The sequence below is a fragment of the Lissotriton helveticus genome, chromosome 1_1, assembly GCF_964261635.1.
Source record: "Lissotriton helveticus chromosome 1_1, aLisHel1.1, whole genome shotgun sequence".
Taxonomy (NCBI): Eukaryota; Metazoa; Chordata; class Amphibia; order Caudata; family Salamandridae; genus Lissotriton; species Lissotriton helveticus.
The window spans coordinates 895,292,547-895,313,463 of NC_136057.1; the positions used below are offsets into that span (position 1 = coordinate 895,292,547).

Consider the following 20,917-nt stretch of genomic DNA (forward strand, 5'->3'; position numbering starts at 1 on the left):
TAGTGTTCAGGAATGTCGTGGTTGGAGCCCCGTTTCAATACCATTCTGCCTTCTGTGTGTTTCTGTGTGCCTGCCTTTCAAGTCCACAGAGTGGTGTATTAATATGACTACACCCTAAGAGTAGGAACTAAAGTAGGCAAAGTATTTGTTACACCCCCATTTCATGTCAAACGTGTTAGTGCATCTCAGATAAGGGGGATCTTTTATAGAAACACCACATCTATCTTATACCTGTATAAATATTCAATGCTTAAACACTACATATTGGGATTCTCAAGTCTGCTGACATTCGAGAAGCACAACTTACCTATGCCCTGGGCTTCCATGTATTTTTGTGCCCATAATGTGGTGCAATGTGTTAACACTCAATGTCTGGCTTTAATCTGTAGTAATAAATTGACTCTATCGTAACTGAAAAACATATATCCCACTAAAAACTGTCCCAGCGTCACTCGCCACACTGAAACTGTCAACTATCAGTTAAGCAAAATACCCTCCCATAAACTGTAAGAACGTTACCAAAAAAGCAGTGATACAGACAGGGTGTAGTGCAGAGACACCACCCAGAGCCACTTGATAACTAGATACATCAGCAACAGAATTTGCCATTGGTTTGTTGTGCCCATTTTTGCAAAAGTGTATTTTAACATGTTTTACTCCATTCCAGATACAATGGAAAGTTCTCTCCATCATGGGAGTATGCAATTCATCATCCAATATCGATATAACTTGACTGCCTCATAGCCTATTTGATATCCAGTGAGCATAGTTCTTTCTAGACTTCTGTGAAAGTCCTCTTATAGAAGTAATTGGAATTTGCTATCATTAAAATAAATACTAACTGCGGCAATATGGTCTGTCTGGTGGTACTGGGATCAGTGGAACTGTTGTTCATAAATATGTAAACAAACATAAACAATTATACTGTCTCTATTATATATTAACACCCTTCCCCCTCATGTCTTGGTTTATGTTTCTAGTTTTGACTGTACACCACACACCTTTGTTATGTGCAGCACCTGATGATGTGGATTCTGGATAAGTTCAATGAATATCAAACAATGTCTGTAAAAGTGTGGAGGTGTTTCACTCTATACACGCATTCTCTAGCCCACCTGTTTGTGATATGGTCTCCAAGTGGGTGTGTCTAACCCGGTCTTAAAATTTGGAATTTGAGACGATGACGACGGTTCTCACATGAGCACACCTGTAGCATTTATTGTGGTTCTCTTAAAATTGAAATTCACAAGTTCGAGGCATGTGGGCTGCTGAATTCATATCCATAGCATAGATCGCCGCCTAGTGTTGGGTCCGGATGATTGCACATTGTTCTCCTGGAAGAGCCTTCGAAGTATCACGAGATAGGTGGCTCCTCCCCTGGACTACAGTGCGCATGGGCATCGACTCCATCCCCAGATTGTTTCTTTCCGCCATTGGGTTCGGATGTACTTTCGTTCTCTCCAATTCGGAATCGACAATATTCTCGAGGCCAAAAGGCCTTTTTCTGTTATCGACGGTATTGTTTGTGTTCGGTGCCCGGTTCTGTTCGGACTCGCCTCCCGAGTTTCACATCCAGGGAGTCGCGTGACTCTTTGGTGCTCAAGGCCCAGTCGACACAGCAAGACCCTCGACGACGCGACATGGAACGGAGCCCGTTCAAGAAGTGTCCCGTGTGCGGATCGAAGTACCCACACATCGACGTCCACCCGGTGTGCAACAAGTGCCTGTCGCCGGACCACGATGAAGCCAACTGTATGGCTTGTTCCCGGTTTCGTTCGAAGAAAACGATTCGGCTTCGGCGCGTGGCGCGCATGGAGGCCCGGCAGTCGGCCCCGGCACCGGTGGACATCTTCGACAGCGGAGCAGCGGACGAACACGATGTTCAGCTGCAGATTTCACCTCCAGCGGAAGAAATCGACTACGACTATCAAGTGGATGTCGAAGGCCTAGACGTAGAAGAAGTCGTCGACGAGGTAGGAGACGACGATGAGGCCTATGGGGCCATGGAAGATAGCTCAGAGGAAGAGCTATGCCCCGTTCGAACACTTACGAAGGCTCAGGTCGAGGGATCGCCTATCGGCCTTACCCAAGACCTTCTACCAAAATCCACGGCCCCGCCTCCCGGCCCGGCTACGGACACTTCGACGGAGCCGCCATTACCGAAAACAAAACCGAAAGTGAAACCTTCGGTGTCCACACTACCTAAAGTGGTTCAAGCGCCTTCGAAACCGAAACCTTCTGCTCCACCGTCGACACCCTCGTCTTCCGAGGTGTCGGAACAGCCCAGGCCGAAGAAGCCTGTCGACCCGGCGAAGTCGGTGAAATCCGTCCAGCCAAAGCAGACCAAAGGCATCGAGCAGAAGCCCAAGAAGGCCGTCGAGCCACAGTCGCGCAAGGGCGTCGAGCCGAAGTCCAGAACGGGCGTCGAGCCGGAGCCAAGCAAAGGCGCACAGCCGAGGGCCGCAAAGGGCGTCGAGCCGAAGACCAGCAAGGGCGTCGAGCCAAAGATTGGTGCCCCTAAAGCGGTTGCCCAGGACGCCAACACGATCAAGCCTCGGACCGAACAGGCCAAGTCATCGACGCTCGAGTCTTCACACGTTGGTGGACCGAGGTCGTCTGTCACGTCGGCAAAGCCGTCCGCTTCCTTCACGAAGCAGGTCTCGGACTCCCTCAAGCGTATCAGGGACAAGGCTTCGGCAGAAGACCCCAAAACACCTTCCGCACCGAAGCAGTCGGTCCCCACCTCCAAGTCATCGACGCCAATCCTCTTCAACTTGCCGCCGAAGGTGGCACCGAAGGCCTTCGCACCACGGGCGGCGCCCGAAGCGAACTTGCAGAGGGCTGTGGGGTCGACGCCTACTCTCCCGGCTGGGGGCTTGAGGCATCGACCACCATTAATGGAGGAACAGTCGGAACGTTTCATCGATGCCGACACTGGGAAGCGTACGCTTTATAAGCGGAAAATTACAGCGACGACGCCTTTGGAGTCGTACACCATTCCTTTAAAGCGCAAAAAGCCTGCTTCGGATTCACCGGTCTTGGTCGAACCACTGACTCCTCGGATTCAGAGAGTTGCCACGCCCTCGCCAACTTATTCAGATGTCGGGGATGCTGGGGATCAGGATGAGGAATACAGCTTCCCGGCCCACACAGATCCTGATGAACAACTGGACGCATGGGTGGACACAGGTGACCAGGGGAATCAGCAACCCGCCCTTTACCCTCAGATATACAATGTCAAGACCTCTCCCACTGAGGATTCTGCGGCATTCAATGCCTTGATTGAAAGGGCGGCAAAGAACCACGACGTTGAACTGCATGCTGACCCTGTGGAGGTGGACTTCCTCTTTGACACTTTTTCAACAGCTGAAAAGACTGTGAAAACCCTCCCAATGCTAAAAGGGGTCCTCAAACATGCTGCGGACATCTTCAAAGAGCCCACACGGGCAAGAGTGGTCAACCCTAGAATTGAAAAAAAATACCGACCGGCACCTGGCGATCCCACCTACATCAAGGGCCAGTTGCCATTGGACTCCCTGGTCGTTTCTAATGCCCGCAAAAGGGCGAATTCGCAAACCACTGGTGAAGCTCCTCCCCCGGACAAAGAGTCCAAAGTGCTAGAAGCATCGGGAAAGAGAGTAGCAGCTCAGGCGGCCAATATCTGGCGTATCTCTAACACGCAGGCCCTCTTGGCTCGGTACGACAGGGCACACTACGACACACTAGAGACCCTGTTGCAACATCTCCCAGACCAATATAAGGAGGCTGCGGAGATGCTTATCCAGGAAGGGAAGCTCATCTCCAACGCTTCAACTAAGTGTGCACTAGACGTTGCGGACACTGCAGCCAGGGCGATTAACACCAGTGTGATGTTAAGACGGCAAGCATGGCTCAGAATCTCCGGATTTAAGCCTGAGATCCAAACTACCATCCTCAACCAGCCAGTTAACCCTGACAGATTATTTGGTCCTGAGGTGGATACCGAGACTGCGAAGTCCATGGGAGCTCTCCAATTCCAACAGTTTCGGGGGAGCACTTTTCGTCGCTCAGGCAATAGGGGTGTTTCCAGAGGCCAAATGTCCCAGCAAACACAATTCAATAAAGGTGGGGCGCAATCCTCTTACCCCAAACAAAATAGAGGAGGTTATCGAGGCAACAACGCCAGAGGCAGGGGCAACAACAACTCCCGTTCCTCCGCCTCCAACAAACAGTGACGCCCTATCACTGCCCCCGACCATTCCACACCTGTCGGGGGGAGACTCCAGCAGTTCCTGCCAGTCTGGAAATCCATCACCACAGACAGGTGGGTCAGGAAACTTATCCAGTTCGGTTATTGTTTGGAGCTCACATCCACTCCACCCAACATACCACCAAAACACCGTCCTATGTCCACAGAGCATTTGCGCTTATTGCAGCAGGAGGTTCTTGTCATGCTGCAAAAGGGCGCTATAGAGCTCGTGCCAGCGGAGAAGGAAGGCACAGGGGTGTACTCCCTGTACTTCTTGATCCCAAAGAAGGCCGGGTCCCTCAGGCCTATTCTCGACCTCCGGCCCCTAAACCAATACATTCTCTCGGAACACTTCCACATGCTAACGCTGCAGCAAGTTCTTCCGTTACTCACTCAGGGGGACTTTCTCGCAACCTTGGACCTCAAGGATGCTTACTTCCACATTCCACTCCATCCATCACACAAAAAATACCTCAGATTCACCATTCAAAATCGGCATTATCAATTCAAGGTCCTTCCTTTCGGAGTGACCACGGCCCCCAGAGTGTTCACCAAATGTCTAGCGACAGTGGCGGCGCACCTCAGGAGACAACACGTCCATGTCTACCCTTATCTGGACGACTGGCTGGTTCAGGCAAAGTCAGCCCAGCAGTGCGCCGCCGACATGTCCCACACCATTCACCTTCTTCACAGTCTGGGCTTCTCCCTAAACTATCCAAAGTCGCACCTTCAGCCGGCCCATGTGCGGCAATATCTAGGTGCAACAATCAATACTCTGGCAGCCACGGCTCAGCCAACTTTGGCGCGGATCAACAACATCCAGTCACTAATCCAACAGTTCAAACCGCAACACTCGCTTCCTGCGAGAGTGTTCATGCAGTTGATAGGCATGATGGCCTCCTGCATTTTCATAGTCCCGCACGCGAGGTTACATATGCGTCCGCTCCAGGAAGGCTTAGCGCATCAGTGGAATCAGGCTGAGGGACAGTTGAAAGACCTAGTGTTGGTCACCAGCCGGGCATACAACTCTCTGCATTGGTGGAATCCACACAACCTTTGCAAGGGCCGACCGTTCCAAGAGCCTGTCCCACAGATCATCCTGACGGCGGACGCGTCTCTCCAGGGATGGGGAGCTCATGTACTCCACTACACAGTGCAGGGACTATGGACATTACAGCAAAAGAAGATGCACATCAACTACCTAGAACTGATGGCAATCTTCATGGCACTGAAAGCATTCAAAGTACATCTGTGCAACAAGGTCGTGTTGATCCGGACGGACAACATGACAGCCATGTACTACATCCAGAAGCAGGGAGGTACACACTCTCCACAGTTGTCTCATCTGGCTTAGAGCATGTGGAAGTGGGCCATTCAGAGGAACATCTTCCTCATTTCGGAACACCTCCCAGGCACAGACAATCAAATGGCGGACCTACTCAGCAGGTACAGCCACCAGATGCACGAGTGGGAGATACATCCATCAGTACTCCGCCCGTACTTCCAGCAGTGGGGTCATCCACAGATAGACCTGTTCGCCACAAGGGAAAACGCAAAATGCCAAAGCTTTGCCGCCAGGTTCCCTCACCCACAGTCGCAAGGCAATGCGATATGGATGAACTGGTCAGGCAGATTTGCGTACGCTTTTCCCCCAGCACCTCTCATACCGCTGGTGGCAAGAAAGCTAATGCAACACTCGATGACACTCATCCTGGTTGCTCCAATGTGGGCACGCCAGCCATGGTACACCACGTTTCTAGAACTCTCTGTGGTACCGCATCAAAGGCTACACCTCACGCCCAAGCTTTTGACGCAGAGCCATGGCGACATTCAGCATCCAGATGCGCAACAGCTCAACCTGGCGATCTGGCTCCTGAAGTCTTAGAGTTTGGCTACCTTGACTTGCCTCCTGAATGCATGGATATCATACGGGAGGCAAGAAAGCCCACCACCAGAGCCTGCTATGCACCAAATGGAAGCGGTTTGTCATTTACTGTGCGACACACAACATCAACCCGCTAGATGCATCCACTCACAACATCATCTGCTATTTGTTACATCTTTACAGATGCAATCTAGCATGCGCTTCCATCAGGATACACTTATCCGCCATAGCGGCTTATCTCCAGAACAGGCAGCATCTCTCCGTTTTCAGAGTGCCTGCCATTAAAGCCTTCCTAGAAGGCCTGAAGCGGGTCATCCATCCCAGGACCCCGCCAGCTCCTGTATGGAACCTCAATGTGGTCCTCACCAGGTTGATGGGCCCACCTTTTGAGCCTCTACATTCATGTGAGATTCAGTTCTTGACATGGAAAGTGGCTTTTCTCATTGCCATTACGTCTCTGCGACGTGTTAGTGAGCTACAGGCGCTCACTGTACAAGAGCCATTCATTCAAATTCACTCCAACAGGGTGGTGCTGCACACTAACCCTAAATTTCTTCCTAAAGTGGTTTCGCAGTTCCATGTCAATCAGACCATTGAACTGCCCGCATTCTTTCAAAACCCAGAAACAGTTGCCGAAAGAATGCTCCACACTCTTGATGTCAAACGAGCCTTGATGTACTACATCGATAGGACCAAAGACTTTAGGAAAACACAACAACTCTTTGTTGCCTTCTCAGCCCAGCACAAAGGCAACCCCATTTCCAAAGCAGGTATAGCCAGGTGGATCGTTAAGTGCATTCAGATTTGCTATCACAAGGCTAGGCGCACTTTAACGGTCCCTCCAAGAGCCCACTCCACCCGAAAGTTGGGGGCCTCTATGGCTTTCCTTCGTAATATCCCTTTGGAAGATATTTGTAGAGCAGCCACATGGTCTACACCACACACATTTACTAAACATTACTGTGTAGATGTGCACTCCAAGCAGCAGGCAGCTGTAGGGCAGGCTGTTCTTAAAACGCTTTTTCAGACTTCTGCAGCTGGCACAGTCAGCCGCCGTTAATGGAGAGACTGCTATGTATTCTATGCTATAGATATGAATTCAACAGCCCACATGCCTCGAACTGAATATGCTACTTACCAGTATGCATCTGTTCTTGGCATGTAGGGCTGCTGACATTCATATCGCCCGCCCTCCTCCCCGGCGCCTGTAGCGGCTGCAGACTTTTTAACACTTACTCTTAGCATGGCCATCGCTTACACTATTACACTCCATCTTTGCCACAATGGCTAAAAACAATCTGGGGATGGAGTCGATGCCCATGCGCACTGTAGTCCAGGGGAGGAGCCACCTATCTCGTGATACTTCGAAGACTCTTCCAGGACAACAATGTGCAATCATCCGGACCCAACACTAGGCGGCGATCTATGCTATAGATATGAATGTCAGCAGCCCTACATGCCAAGAACAGATGCATACTGGTAAGTAGCATATTCATTACATTTTTGCATTTTTCATTCCCCTCTTTTATTCCTCTGTGAATTGTATACACTTTGATCTGAATAAGAAATATATTCTCTCTCCTGTTGCTAATAGAGAACTTCAGGTGAACCTGATCCGATCACATTCTGCGGGTAAATATACCAATATACATATTGTTGCTCTGCATGCTTCCTGCATTAAGTTGACAGTGTGTTTTGAGACATTGTCCATTCTTTATAGGCGTCGGCAAACCCCTGACCCCAGATCGTTCCCGCATGCTCCTGGCCTTAAGGATCAATGTCTTGGCAAAAGGTTACAGTGGAATTTCTCTTGAGACGCTTCATCAAGTCATTGAGGCATTCAATGGTAAGTTAGTGTTTGGAAGATAACAATGGAGCCGTTGAATTCAATGGCCTACCTAAGTGGAAATGTAATGTGGAGCTACATGATGAATTTCTGAGTAACCCTTCATATAGACAGTTTGATGTTTAAAGGGAACTTTCACCTGTGTTCACACAAGGTGATTTGATTGAGTTTGGTAGACATTATTATTTGTTGAAGATTACGTAGGCTATTTTTCTAAATTTCTATTTACTGGGGAGTAGGGCAATTTAGGATTGCCTAATATAACGCATATCTGTAGATCAATGCAGGAGGGGCATGGGAATAGGAATATAGGATTAGGGCTGTGCATCCTACTTCTGAAGGCTGATGTCTGTTTCAGAGATGGAAGGAAGTTTCTAACATAAAAAGGTAACTCACCTTTTGTTCTGGAAGTCTAGGGCAAGCTAAAATGTTAAGGGAAAAGTAAAATATAGTTCATGCACATCTATTAGATAGGATGAATATTTTCAAGGGTCACAGCATTAAACTGCTAAATTCACATTTCTTACAAATCAGGGGCTTGTTCTCTAAATGAGCGACGCTTGAAGCTATGCTTGTTTTTTAAATGTTGTATTTGGGGATTCCACGCTGGACTCACGCCTCTTCAACTTCTGGCTAACCCCAGTATGCAACAAACTTATCCCCCCAGAGAGGCCTGATAAGTACAAGAAACCAAAAATTCAGAAAGTCCCCTGGTTCACGCCCACTATATCACAATCACATCTTCTGTGTAAGCAGCACAAGCGTAAGTGGAGAACATCGTACAATGCTGAAGAAAGAATAGCTTATAAAAATAGTAAAAAGCTCTAGCACCACCAGATCAAACTCGCCAAAAAAGAGTACTACTCAAAGAAAATTCAGGAGGCTAACCAAGACCAAAAAGTCATCTTCTCTGTCATAAAGTCCTTCACAAACCCGAAAGCGCTACAGAAAGAATTACACCCTCGCAAAAACTCTGTGATAAAATTTCAGTGTTCTTCAAAGAAAAAATTCAAAAGGACTTTTTAACGGCTTCTCTCCAGGACTGGGATGCCAGCCCGAGCCAGTTCCCGTGGCCCCTGCTCACTCTATTCGAACTTTTGAACGAGTCTCACTAGAACAGACTCCCGAGCCCATAAGAGCATGCAAATCAAGCTCACCCTTGGACGCCTGCCCCCCCATGATTCTCCACAAAATCACAGATACGGTCAATACAATTATAAATCAGATAGTTAACTCTTCCCTAAGCTCAGGCATAGTTCCAGATGAATAGAAGCTTGCACTGGTAAAACCACTAAAAAAGAAACAAAACATCGACCCCTCTGTGCTCTCAAACCTCCGCCCTATTTCCCTACTCCCCCTCCTATGCAAAATCATAGAAAAATGTGTTCATAAAGAACTAACCAAATTCATTGAAGACAATAATATCCTTCACCCCAACAATATGGCTTTCGCCCCAAGCATTCCACTGAATCGTCTCTCCTGGAAATAACTGACACACTAAAAACTATAGCCGACAATGGCAAGAAAGCGGTTCTGATCCTACTCGACTTGTTGGCCGCGTTCAATACCATCTCGCACAGTATCCTCCTAAAGCGAATCAAACGAGGCGGCATCTCTGGTACCGCTCTGGAATGGATGAAATCATTTCTCACCAACCGCAGACAAGTGGTTACCCTTGGTACTTTACTCTCAGTAGAACGCAACATAACAACAGGGCTCATCCCTGAGCCCACTGTTGTTTAACGTTTATATAACCCAGCTCATCTCCCTGATAGGATCTTTTGGGATTGAAGTTACATCCTACACAGACAATACCCAAATGATCCTTTCTCTGGATAACAATTCCATAGAGACCGAACTTAACTTTAAACACTGCCTAGTTGCAGTCATCCAGTGGACGAGGGACAACCACCTTAGATGCAACACCGACAAAACGGAAATCCTCCCCATAGGGAAAGATGTCCTATTCCAGCCTTGTAAATGGTGACCTGAGGGAACATCACCCCACCTGACATAGTCAAGGTAGCCAAAAATGTAGGAGTACAATTTGACACTGCGCTCTCCTTCCTTCCACATGCCACAGCCATAGCAGGGACCTGCTTTAGCCTTATCAAATCACTAAAAAAATTCTATGATCTAATTCCACTTGCTTCAAGGAAATCAGTGGCAGTGGCCTTGATTCTCTTGAGTCTAGACTATTGCAACAGCCTCTTGGCAGGAGCCAACAAATCTACACAAAAGGAGCTACAAGTTGTCCAACACGCAGCGGCTCGTTTCGTTCTAAAACTCCCACGAAGAACCCTGGCATCTGTGGCACTAAAAGTTCTTCACTGGCTTCCGCTGCACAAAAGAATCCTCCTAATCACCTATAAAGCCAGGCTTAAATTTGGACCCAAGTATCTCTCGGCATGGTTCACTCCCTACATCACAACCAGGACTCTTAGGTCCTCATCAGCTAACCTCTCAAACCACCCACTTTTAAATGTAAAACTAAAGGAGGTAAAACAGTGGCTGCTTTGGGAACCAAAGCCTGGAACCTGCTACCACCTCATCTGAGATTGCTTAATACAGAAACACAGTTCAAGAAGGCTCTGAAAACTTGGGTATTCAACACCTTAGTCTGCGCTTTACAAATACCATTTACATTACATTACATTACTACCACCTCGCATCAGGTACCCTGTGTTCGTATCCTTCTCAAATTGCTAAATATTGACTTAGTCTGGGTCCCTGACATATATTTATTTATAGTGTTTATAAAGCGCAAACATGACTATCACTGTAACAGAGTAATCTACAAAGCTTATGAGGGTTGCAGTACAGTAAAGACACCTGACACTAGGATAGAGTAGGTATGAAACACTCATATACGATATCAATAGGTTGAATGGCAGTTTCAAAAGTGTTCGCATATGTAGAATTCGAAGAGCTAGGCATAAAACAATTTAATCTAATGTCGCATAAGGTGCAAGGCAGATCCTCTTAAGATGCAGGTTTTTCTAGAAGGAAGGCTTTAACTTTGTTCTTGAAAGACTAAAGGAGGTAATTGCTCTTTTTGAGGGTGGTTGTAAGTTCCATATTTTTGGGGAAGATCCAGCGAACATGCGGCTGTGTGTTTTCCTTTGTTGAATTTGGCTGGTGCTATTATGAGGGATTCAGCACTTCTAGAAACCCTTCCACCTCATGATAGCTTGATCCTAGTCACCATGTTTTCTGGACCGAGATGGTGTAGAGCTTTGTCAGTTATGCATACAACTTTCAGTTGAATCCTAGCTTCAACTGTGAGCCAGTTCAGGGCTCTGAGTGATGAGGAAATGCAATAAAAATGATGTATGCGTGTTAAAAAGTCTTGCTGCTGCTAGGCTGGCTTTCGGAAGACCTATGGGTGTGGCGTCCCCATAGACCAGTCTTGAGAACACTAGAGCTTGTACCTCCATTTTGAGGTCTCCTAGCGGTATGAAGGATTTTAGTTTTTCTTAGAATGTGCATCTGTAGGTTGGAGCTTCTGGATGCTGCTTGTATGTGACCTTGCATGTTAAGATTTAAGGCTAGTGTCATGCCGAGTGATTTTTTGGAGTCACAAATGGTTGTTGCAATTTAGCAAATTGAGATTCTTAGGCCATAGTTAAGGCCGTTGGTGACTGTGGGGAGGGGGGAAATAGAATGAATTCGGTTTTCTCTTAATTTTATTTTAGATGGTTGTAGGCTAGCCAGTCTTTTGTTTTCCTCAGGTAATCATCTAGTCTCCAGATGTCCTCAGGAATTGAGAGCTTGACGTAGAGTTGGGTATCATCTGCATACATGTGGTACAAGATATTTGATTTTTTTCAGGATTTCAATGAGTGGTTCCATGTATGGATTGAAGAGCATTGGTAAAATTTTAGATACCTTTGGAACGTCCCTATCAATGTCTGCTACATCAGATAGGGTGTTGTCGATGTTGAGTCTTCGTTGCCGGTTCTGCAAGAAGGAAGCAAAACAGTTGAGGATAACTCCTGATAGGCCAATTCTACTTTCAAGAGATTCTCTGAGGCATTTGTGGCTGACCATGTCGAATGCCGCAGATAAATACAGTAGTATTAGGAGACAGGATTTTTTTGGGGTAGTGAGGTTTTTATAAAATCTACGATGTCTAGCATGGCAACCTCCATATTGTGTCCAGGCGTAAAACCTGATTGATATTTGTCTAATGGGTCAAAATTCTTGATGCGTTCACATAGCTGCTTGTGGGTGCATTTTTCTATCAGTTTAGCCAGGAAAGGCAGACTGGATACCGGTCGCAAGTTGTTGAAGTCTTTAAGGTCAGTGCCTGTTTTTTTGTTTTTGTTTTAGTAGGTGGGATACTTGGCCTATCTTCAGGCATTCAGGTAGAGATCCATGTTGTAGCGATGCGTTCACAATTTTTGTTCACAAGGGAGTGACAGTTTGTTGGATCTCTTTCAGTAGGTAGGAGGGAATGGGATCGTCCAAGTGTGAGATAGGTTTCATTAACTGAATGGTTTTCTGGATTTCCCCCCTCAGACTGGGGTCTGAAGCTTTTCCAGAGGGCTCTTTGTTTCCTTGGGCAAGTTGGAGTGTGTTGGTCTGTATTCTTGCTGTGTGTTGTGTGGGTTGGGTTGGTGGATGCCTGTGTCAGACACTCTCTTAGTTGGGAATAGAGTTACATATGGTTAGGATTTTTTTGTTAAAGAAAATTGAGAAGGCATGGCAGATGTCCGTCGAGTTGCTGGCAATTGTGGACTCTGCAAGTTTACCTGACAGTTGCTTTATTATGTCAAAGAGGGGCTGGTTCTTCGGTCTGTCTAGTTGGGATCTGATTGCTGTGGTTTTGGCTTTCAGGATCGCCTTTTGTATGAGGTCCTGTGCATTCTCAGCTGTTCAAGATGGCGTAATGTTTGGGTCCTTCCTCCATAGTCATTCCAGATGTCTTTGTTTTAAAACGTTTTTATTGACATTTTATCTGGTAACATACACATTGCATAGTAGGCAGTACCACAATATGCAGAAGTTTCATGGTGACACAAAAGGTAGAAAAGCGAGAGGTTATGAGCTGTCTAACTTCCCACTCAACGGGAGCGTAGTGGGCTAAGGATTCGAATGGCCTCGCTGTGTACCGTTCCAACAGGCATTTCAATAACAAACCTCTGTGAGAGCTGTGTATTTCACTATTGCTAATGTCCTAGAGCTCCAATTGCCCAAGAGTGGGATCAGACCTCTGCAGCATAGAAAAACCTCTTTCCAACAATCTAACACTCTTTCGCTATAAAACATGCTTGTGTAATGTTAAGACGCCAGTATTGCAACAGTAGGTGGCTGATCGGAAACAATACTACGGAAAAGGAAAGCAAAAAAAGAAACGTATACCTAACCAAAACAGGGGGATGGAAAGCGGGTGAGGGGTGGAGTGAGGGAGAGGGGAAATGTGGCGGGGGGAGTGTGCGGCTCCTTGCTTTAGTTTCCAAAACCTTTCACGCCCTTGGAAGGCGTCGCTCTAGCCATGGCGCATATGGTCTCTGGTGACACGCAGGGGAGAGTCAAGGGCATCTGTAGCAGTCTGTATTTCTGGAAATGGGATGTCGGAGTCCTAATGGGCACTTGCGGGAGTGACGTTGGTCTACTAGTCAGTGGAGTTCCAGAGGCTCTCCGGATCTGTGGGGCGTATTGCATCGTCAAAAAGCTGCAGTGCTCTGAGTCTTGGTGGTCGCAGCAGAGCGTTTTCTAGCCTCCCCAGATGCTCTACCAGCGGTTTCCACATCTTTGTGTATTTAACTTCTCGAAACTGTAGGCGTGCCGTGAGAAGCTCCATTGCCACTGTGTACCATAAGCAAGAGAACCATACGTTTATTGAGGGTGGGTCACATTTCTTCCAGTATAATGCAATAGTCTGCTTTGCAGCTCCTAGCATGTGGAGGCTAAGGTGCTGGTCCCGGCGGGTCATTGCTCGCAAGTTCACTGGCCTAAGGCCCAGAATTGTAGTGAGTGGGGTTTCAGGCAGGGGGTACCCTAAGACCCATTTAATATGGCTAAGGACCTCTTTCCAGTAGGTAGCAAGGAGAGGGCATGACCACCAGATGTGTATAAAATCACCAATCGCTTGTGTGCAGTGCCAGCACAGGGGAGACGCATTGGGGAACATCTTTTGAAGCCGAGACGGAGTATAGTACCACTGGGTCATCACCTTGTAGGCGGAATCCTGCTGGGGAATGCTATGGAAAGTTTTTGGGATATCGCGCCAAAGACGCGCCCTCTGGGAAGGGGCCACGTCGGCGTCAGACAGGGATTGCCACTGCACCTGGTACGGATGAGGGTCTAAGTGGCAGGAGTGCTGAAGGATTTGGTATATGCGAGAGATTAACCCCTTGGAGGAGCTAAAGGTACGCGCCAGTTGTTCAAACGGTGTGAAAGGTCGGGTGGCTGCTTGCGATAGCGAGGATCCCTGCAGCCAGTGCCGGAGTTGAAGATACTGGTATTTGGCTGTCTCGGCCAGCTTGAAGTCTTGCTTACATTGGGAGAATGTTTTGATGTCTTCCCCCATGAATAAGTTGCGAATCGTTCTGCAATCATTATCCGTCCAATTTGCAAAATAGGGCGGAGAGTACGCAGGAGGGAACTGCGGATTGCGTGCAATTGGGGTATGCAGGGTTGGAAAGGTAGTGAGGCCCCGACGCACCGCCGCTCTATCCCAAATCTCAAGCACCATTTTAGTAGGAAACACCATGTAGGCGCTGCGGTGGCGTGCCTCCCGAGGTAACCACGCATGATCCCAGAGGGGGCGGCAAGTGATTGCTCTGTCCATGTAGAACCATACCTTCTCACTTTCCCACGCCGTCCATTCTGGTATAAAGCGGAGGTGGGACGCCCAGTAGTATTCCATCAGGTTAGGGCAAGCGAGCCCTCCTCTATCCTGCGGAAGCATTAAAATTTGTCTAGAGAATCTCCGTTTCTTCCCCCACCATATACATGCTATTAGCTCCCGTTACAGTCGTCCCTGGATCTGGTGTTCCGGGATGGGTGTTGGCAGTGTTTGGAGTAGATAAAGAATCTTAATAGCGAGTGGCTCCACGACAAGGGCGAACAATAGGGGCGACAGGGGACAACCCTGTCTAGTACCCCTAAGAATAGAGATGGGGTGTGTAGGCTGCCCATTGACACACTCTAGCGAGGGGTGAGATGTTCGGAGCCATGATGCGCGCTATCATTTGCGAGCCTAGACTGACTTTCTGCAGGACAGCGCGGAGAAATCCCCAGTCCACTCGGTCGAACGCCATTTCGGCATCCAGCAAGAGCAAGCAGGTGGGGATCTTCCAGTGCCGTGCCCTCCCTACAAGGTGCGCGACTCGCCGCACGTTGTCCGCCCCTTGCCGTTGTTGAATTAAGCCTACCTGATCTGGCTCGATGAGGTTGGGCAGGTACACGCTGAGTCGTTTCGGCAAGATTTTTGTGTATATTTTAAGATCCGCATTTAACAAGGCGATCGGGTGGAAGGAAGAGCAGAGTGTGTGGTACTTCTCCAGGCTTGGGAATTAGGGCAATTTCAGCCATAGCCATGTCCGGGGATGGCCCTACAGTGTTCATAAAAGAGTTAAAAAGCCGCAACATATGCGTTTGGAGTTGCGGCAGGTAAGTGCGATAAAACAAAACTGGGAGCCCATCCAGGCCCGGCGTTTTGCCAAGTGGGAGTTCTTTCAGGGCACCAGCCAGCTCCTCCGGCGTAATTGGCTCCTCCAAAAGTTTGGCATGGTAGTCATTCAGGGGGTCGTTGTCGCAGGAGTCCAGAGCAGCCGATATGAGTTCAGGGGCGGGTGGATCTCGGGTAAGGCTTGGCGTAGTTTGCGTAGCAGCACTACACGTAGCTTCACGTAGTATTCTTTATACCTTGCGTAGTACACGTAGTCTGCGTAGCATAGCTGAAGACACTGTGTACTGTGCTAAATTTGCAAAACAATTGCAAAAAGCTTCCTGTACATGACCAGATATGATAAAGTAAACTTTTCTATCTTTATATGCTGAAGTGCATATAGTACTTTCACAATGGTGAAACTGAAAAATTGGTAAGCAGTGGGAGATGTGATGATTTTGGGATCCTACTTAACCTAGGGAGAGTACCAAACAGATGCCTTGAAAACAAAAAAGCACATCTTATTGAACGATTTAGTTGTGGTCCCATCCTCTTAGGACAAACCCAAACAGTTATTGGCAAAAAAACATTCCCAACCAAAGGCCCTGCAAAGCATTATGGGATGAGATTAGCAGTGGGCAGTGAATAATATATAGTATACAATATCAAAAGATTTCTACAAAGAGCTGCAGTTCCACTGGTCGTCCCTAGATGTCCCTCACAAGTCAAATGCAAATGCTTGATGGAAGGGTTTCAATGGTTTTGCATTTGACTTGTGAGGGACATCTAGGGACGACCAGTGGAACTGCAGCTTGATGTAAGAATAATTTCAATGCTTTGCATTTGACTTGTGAAGGACATCTAGGGACGACCAGTGGAACTGCAGCTCTTTGTAGAATGATTTTGATATTGGATACTATAATATTCACTGCCACTGCTAATCTTGTCCCATAATGCTTTGCAGGGCCTTTGGTTGGGATTGTTTTTTTGCCAATAACTGTGCTTTGGGGTGGTCCTAAAATGATGGGATCACCACTGAAGTTCAACAAAATGTGCTTTTTGTTTATGCTCTTTGTGTTCAAGGCATCTGCTTGGTGCTCCCCCTAGGTTAGGGGGGACCCCAAAATCATCAGCTCTCTCATTATCTAATGTTTACACTGTAAAAGTTCATTTATGTGAATTGGTTATATGCTGTTAAGCATGTAAAATTGCTTTTTCATTTTTGTGAATTGGTTATATGCTGTTAAGCATGTAAAATTGCTTTTCAAAGCATTTGAGAATATTGTTCATTTAGATGCTACACTACACGCTTAAGCACAGTTTTGGTGCTGTACTACGTGCAACGGGCATAGAGAGACGCATAGTAATCTTGGAACATTCCGAGTTTGTCAGACTCTGTGGTAGCCCATGACCCTTCTCCTAGCTTTAGTTTGGCGATGTGAGCTTTGACTGCCCTCATTCTCAGATGACGCGCTAAGACAGTACTCACCTTGTCCCCCATCATAATAGCGCTGACACAATGCCAGCAAAGCGCGTTCTCCCTTGTTCGTCCTATGGGCTCGAAGTTGGCCCCTAAGGACGGCCAAGTGCCGTTTATGCATCGCCAAGGGTCGTTCCTGATCTAACTTCTCCAAAGTTTTAATTTCGCGCGCAAGTTTGGTCTCATATAGGCGCGCTTCCCGCGGCCTGGCGATAGCAAGCGATGTTAAGGTGTAGCTTTAAATGCATCCCACAAAACTGGGAGGGGTGTGTCTGGGAGATCATTAGCTTCAAAATAAGAGGAGATGGCAGTCTGGAGCTCTTCCTTATTCACCGGGTCCCGAAGAACGTGGAGCGGAAATCGCCATCTCGTAGCACGCGCAGGATGAGTGAAGCACTCATGGAGATGAATTTCTATATGTGCGTGGTCAGATACTGAGATATCAGAGATGTCTGCGGAGAGGATATCTTCAACCAGAGGATGGGACACAAAGAGGAGATCAATGTGAGAATAAGATCGATGCCCGTGAGAGTAGAAAGTGTAGCCGCCGCTCTCCGGGGAGTGGTATCGCCAGGCATTTATGAGATTTAAAGCATTGACATTTTTTTTCGTTGCCGCCGACAAAGCCCCCACCCCGTGAAATGCGCCCTCGCTGCGGTCCAACCCTACATCCCACACCAAGTTCACCCCCCACTATGAGGTCCGTACCCACGGCATTATGTACTCCCGCAAAATCCCACGCAGGAAAGCGTCTTGACCCTTATTTGGCACATACACATTGCAAAGGGTGAGTGTGCGATGACCTCTCCTGACCCCCCCACCTTAAGGAATCTGCCTTCAGAGTCCCGGACTACTTTAGCGTCGCCCTGTGAGATGCCCTCCCGGGTTAGGATAGCTTCACCCGCTGTCTTGGTGGCTGCTGAGGACCAAAATTGGTGAGGGAAACGCGAATGGGACATATGTTGTTCGTCGTTCCTGAGAAGGTGCGTCTCTTGCAGGAAGATTATGTCTGGGTTCTGCATTAAGAGGCATCGCCATATCTGTTGCCTTTTGCTGGGGGAATTGAGACCCTTCACATTAAGGGACAAGATTTTCAAACAGGGTACAGAAGTCATCGTCACCTATCATCAGGAAGGTTCGCTGTCTCAAACAAGTGGTGCATCAGGCTGGATAGCCGCCAGGGGGTCTCCCAGGAGCACAAGAACTCCCCCCACCAGGAGAGGAGGTAGGAAGGGGAAAGAGGGGGGAGGGGTAAGGGTGGTTAAAACATCGTAACTACTGATACGGCCAACATGACCAACAGATTCCTAGTCCTGTCTAGGGAGTAGCCAGGCACTACGGCACAGGCTGTCCCTTAGATGTCACTCTCCCAGCAATAGGAGTGAGGGCTGGTCAGCGCGCTGGAACGGGTGTCAGGGACTCAGGAACACAGCTCCGGGCCACCGCCGCTAGAGTGGGATCTACAGGATCGTCAATGTGTCTGCCGGTGCGCAGAGCAACAAGGTTCATCCTCTACATAGCGGTGGTTCAGAGCCCATCCCGGGGCACAGGGCAAGTGGCAAACGTGACCATGAAAGTTCAGGCAGGCCGAGTGGCAACAATCATTTGTGGGTCTGGAGGCGATGGCTCTCCGCCAAAGTATCACGCTCCTTTTAGCACCTCTAGGTATTGATGAAGCAATCCGCCCCAGTCTCTCGTGGATAAATGTCTAGCACAGGAAGGGTCAGTCCATATTAATCACTTCGCACTTCGATAGGCGCATCAATGAAGTGTAGCCCCTGGACCGCCCCCCACCTGTTTGCTGAGCCTCCCGATCAGGAATGAAGAGAACCTTGTGGCTCGGGCTTCGTGGGCGAGGATCCACCCCACAACAAGTAACATGGAATTGTGCTAGCAACACAGCCAACAGCGTAAAAAAAATGCTTGCAGACGCGCAGAAGACAAGACTCCTACCGGGATCCATGCACACTGCGATAAGTTCTGCTTGCTATGCATGAACTTGGTGCGACCTGATACAAGAGCTAGGAAGGAGCGCTGTGGTCCACCCCAGCCCCAACTGAGCCCAGCCCGTGTGAGCAGACGTGCAAGACTTGTCAGTAGGGGTCCAGGTGGGTGACAGATCAATAGTGGAGGATATTCAGGTGCGATGGGTAGTATACTTCGGGACTTGCAGGACTCCGAGAGTCTGTCTACTTAGCAGCAGCCGTTTGTGAGCTCGAGGGCGACTGACCGCTTTCTAAAGATTTGATGTGTTGGATTATGTCTTCCTTCTCCCGAGAGGAGCTGCTGCGACCCCTGGAGGAAGGGCGCCAAGAGCAGTGTACTACGTTCCACTGTGGCTTTAGTGGAGTCCGGTTCTTATGAGGCAGTCGGGAGGGACTCACCGGTGGGGAGTCCGGGATCTGGAGCAGTACTCACCGCTTAGACTCCCACTGGAAAATTAGGGCGAAGGGATGTCCCCATTGGTAGCGGATGTTGAGTTCACGGAGCTTCTCGGTGATGGGTCGGAAATCAGCGTCGTGGGGGGCCAAGTCTTGGTATAACTGGATGGGCACACCGTTAAGCCGAATCTTGGGTTTATCTCGAGCTGCTTTGAGGATTGCTTCTTTCTCTGTGAAAATATGGACCCACGTTAGGATGTCAGGCATGAGGCTGGCCCTCCCCGGGGGTCCAGTCACTCGGTGTGCACGGTCTAAGGCCGGCGATGCGGGTCGTCATCTCCTCGGATGTCACATAGTAAGTCCGCCACAAAGGTCAGGATATCAGCACCTTCAGCTCCGATCGGAAACCCCGTATGCGTATGTTGTTCCATCGCCCCCTATTTTCAAAATCCTCCTGTTTGATCTGCAACTCAATGTGCTGTTCTTCCAAAGTGGCAAACCGCTGCCATAAGTGTTCCTGGTCTTCTGTGCGAGCGTCTAGGGTTCGTTCCATGTCGTCTACTAGGTCGCCCAACTCCCCCCCCCATCTTTCCGAAGATCTTTGACGGAAGCCTGAACCTCGCTGCGCAAAGACCCTATCTCAGATTTGAGTTCTTGCATGAAGAGCGACATGAAAGATTGTGTAGCTGGGTCAGATGGGCCTCCAGTCGCCAGCACAGGCAGGGCCAGTTTGTCCCCCATGTTCGAGGTTGCAGGCGCAGGCTTTTTAGGGGTCGCTGAAGCATCATTCCAGTTCTGGACCGCGTCGTAGCCATATAGGAGGGCTGCTCTGCCACTGCGGGTCCCTCTGGGGTCGCTCCTTCGTTCAAAAATGTTACCAGCTCACTGAGTCAGTGCTTTCCACCACACAGCCCCCGCACCCCCCGCGCGAGCAGCAACAGAGGGACAGGCCCACTACCGTGCTAATGCGGGATGTTGGTTCTGAAGACTGCGGGCTATATGTGGGTCCCAGGGGCGAAGAGCCAGCCAGCAGAGCAGGCATCAGACCAGTCTCACAGCAAGGCAGTCTCTCCACAGCCTCTGGGTGTACACAGTCCAGATATAGCGGCCAGCGGGGATAGGGCCCCACCCAAAGGGAGGAAGGTGGAAGGAGGGTTGCAGAGATGTTGGGCCAATGACCAGCCCCTCTATCTATGAAAGAATCAGCACCCTTGTGTCCTGCGGTTTAGTTGTGCAAACCGGGAGGCAATATTGTCAGCCAAGAGGTGGGCCTCAAGCATCCGCCCGCTTAGGCAAGCAGGTACTCAAGAAACTTATTCAACTCCCCCCAGCCCCACGAAGATCAATCGGTTCAGCGCCAAGGAAGAAGGGAGGAAGGGGCTCCGTCTGCGGTGCTGTATTCCCACTGCCGGCTACTAGCACAAGGCGACGTTGCTATCTGGGAGGCTGAGGGGGGCACATAACTCCATCAAGGGTCGC

General features: G+C 48.8%; 1 protein-coding gene across 2 annotated transcripts in view; it reads left to right on the forward strand.

The window, feature by feature from the left end:
• HAL (histidine ammonia-lyase) overlaps positions 1-20,917 on the forward strand; it is a 387,900-nt gene that overhangs the window by 140,341 nt on the left and 226,642 nt on the right. For both annotated transcript variants that reach the window (XM_078675784.1, XM_078675792.1), the window contains 2 exons: positions 7,708-7,745; positions 7,834-7,959. In XM_078675784.1, the coding sequence (XP_078531910.1) occupies positions 7,708-7,745; positions 7,834-7,959 (164 nt within the window). The remainder of the gene's footprint in view (positions 1-7,707; positions 7,746-7,833; positions 7,960-20,917) is intronic.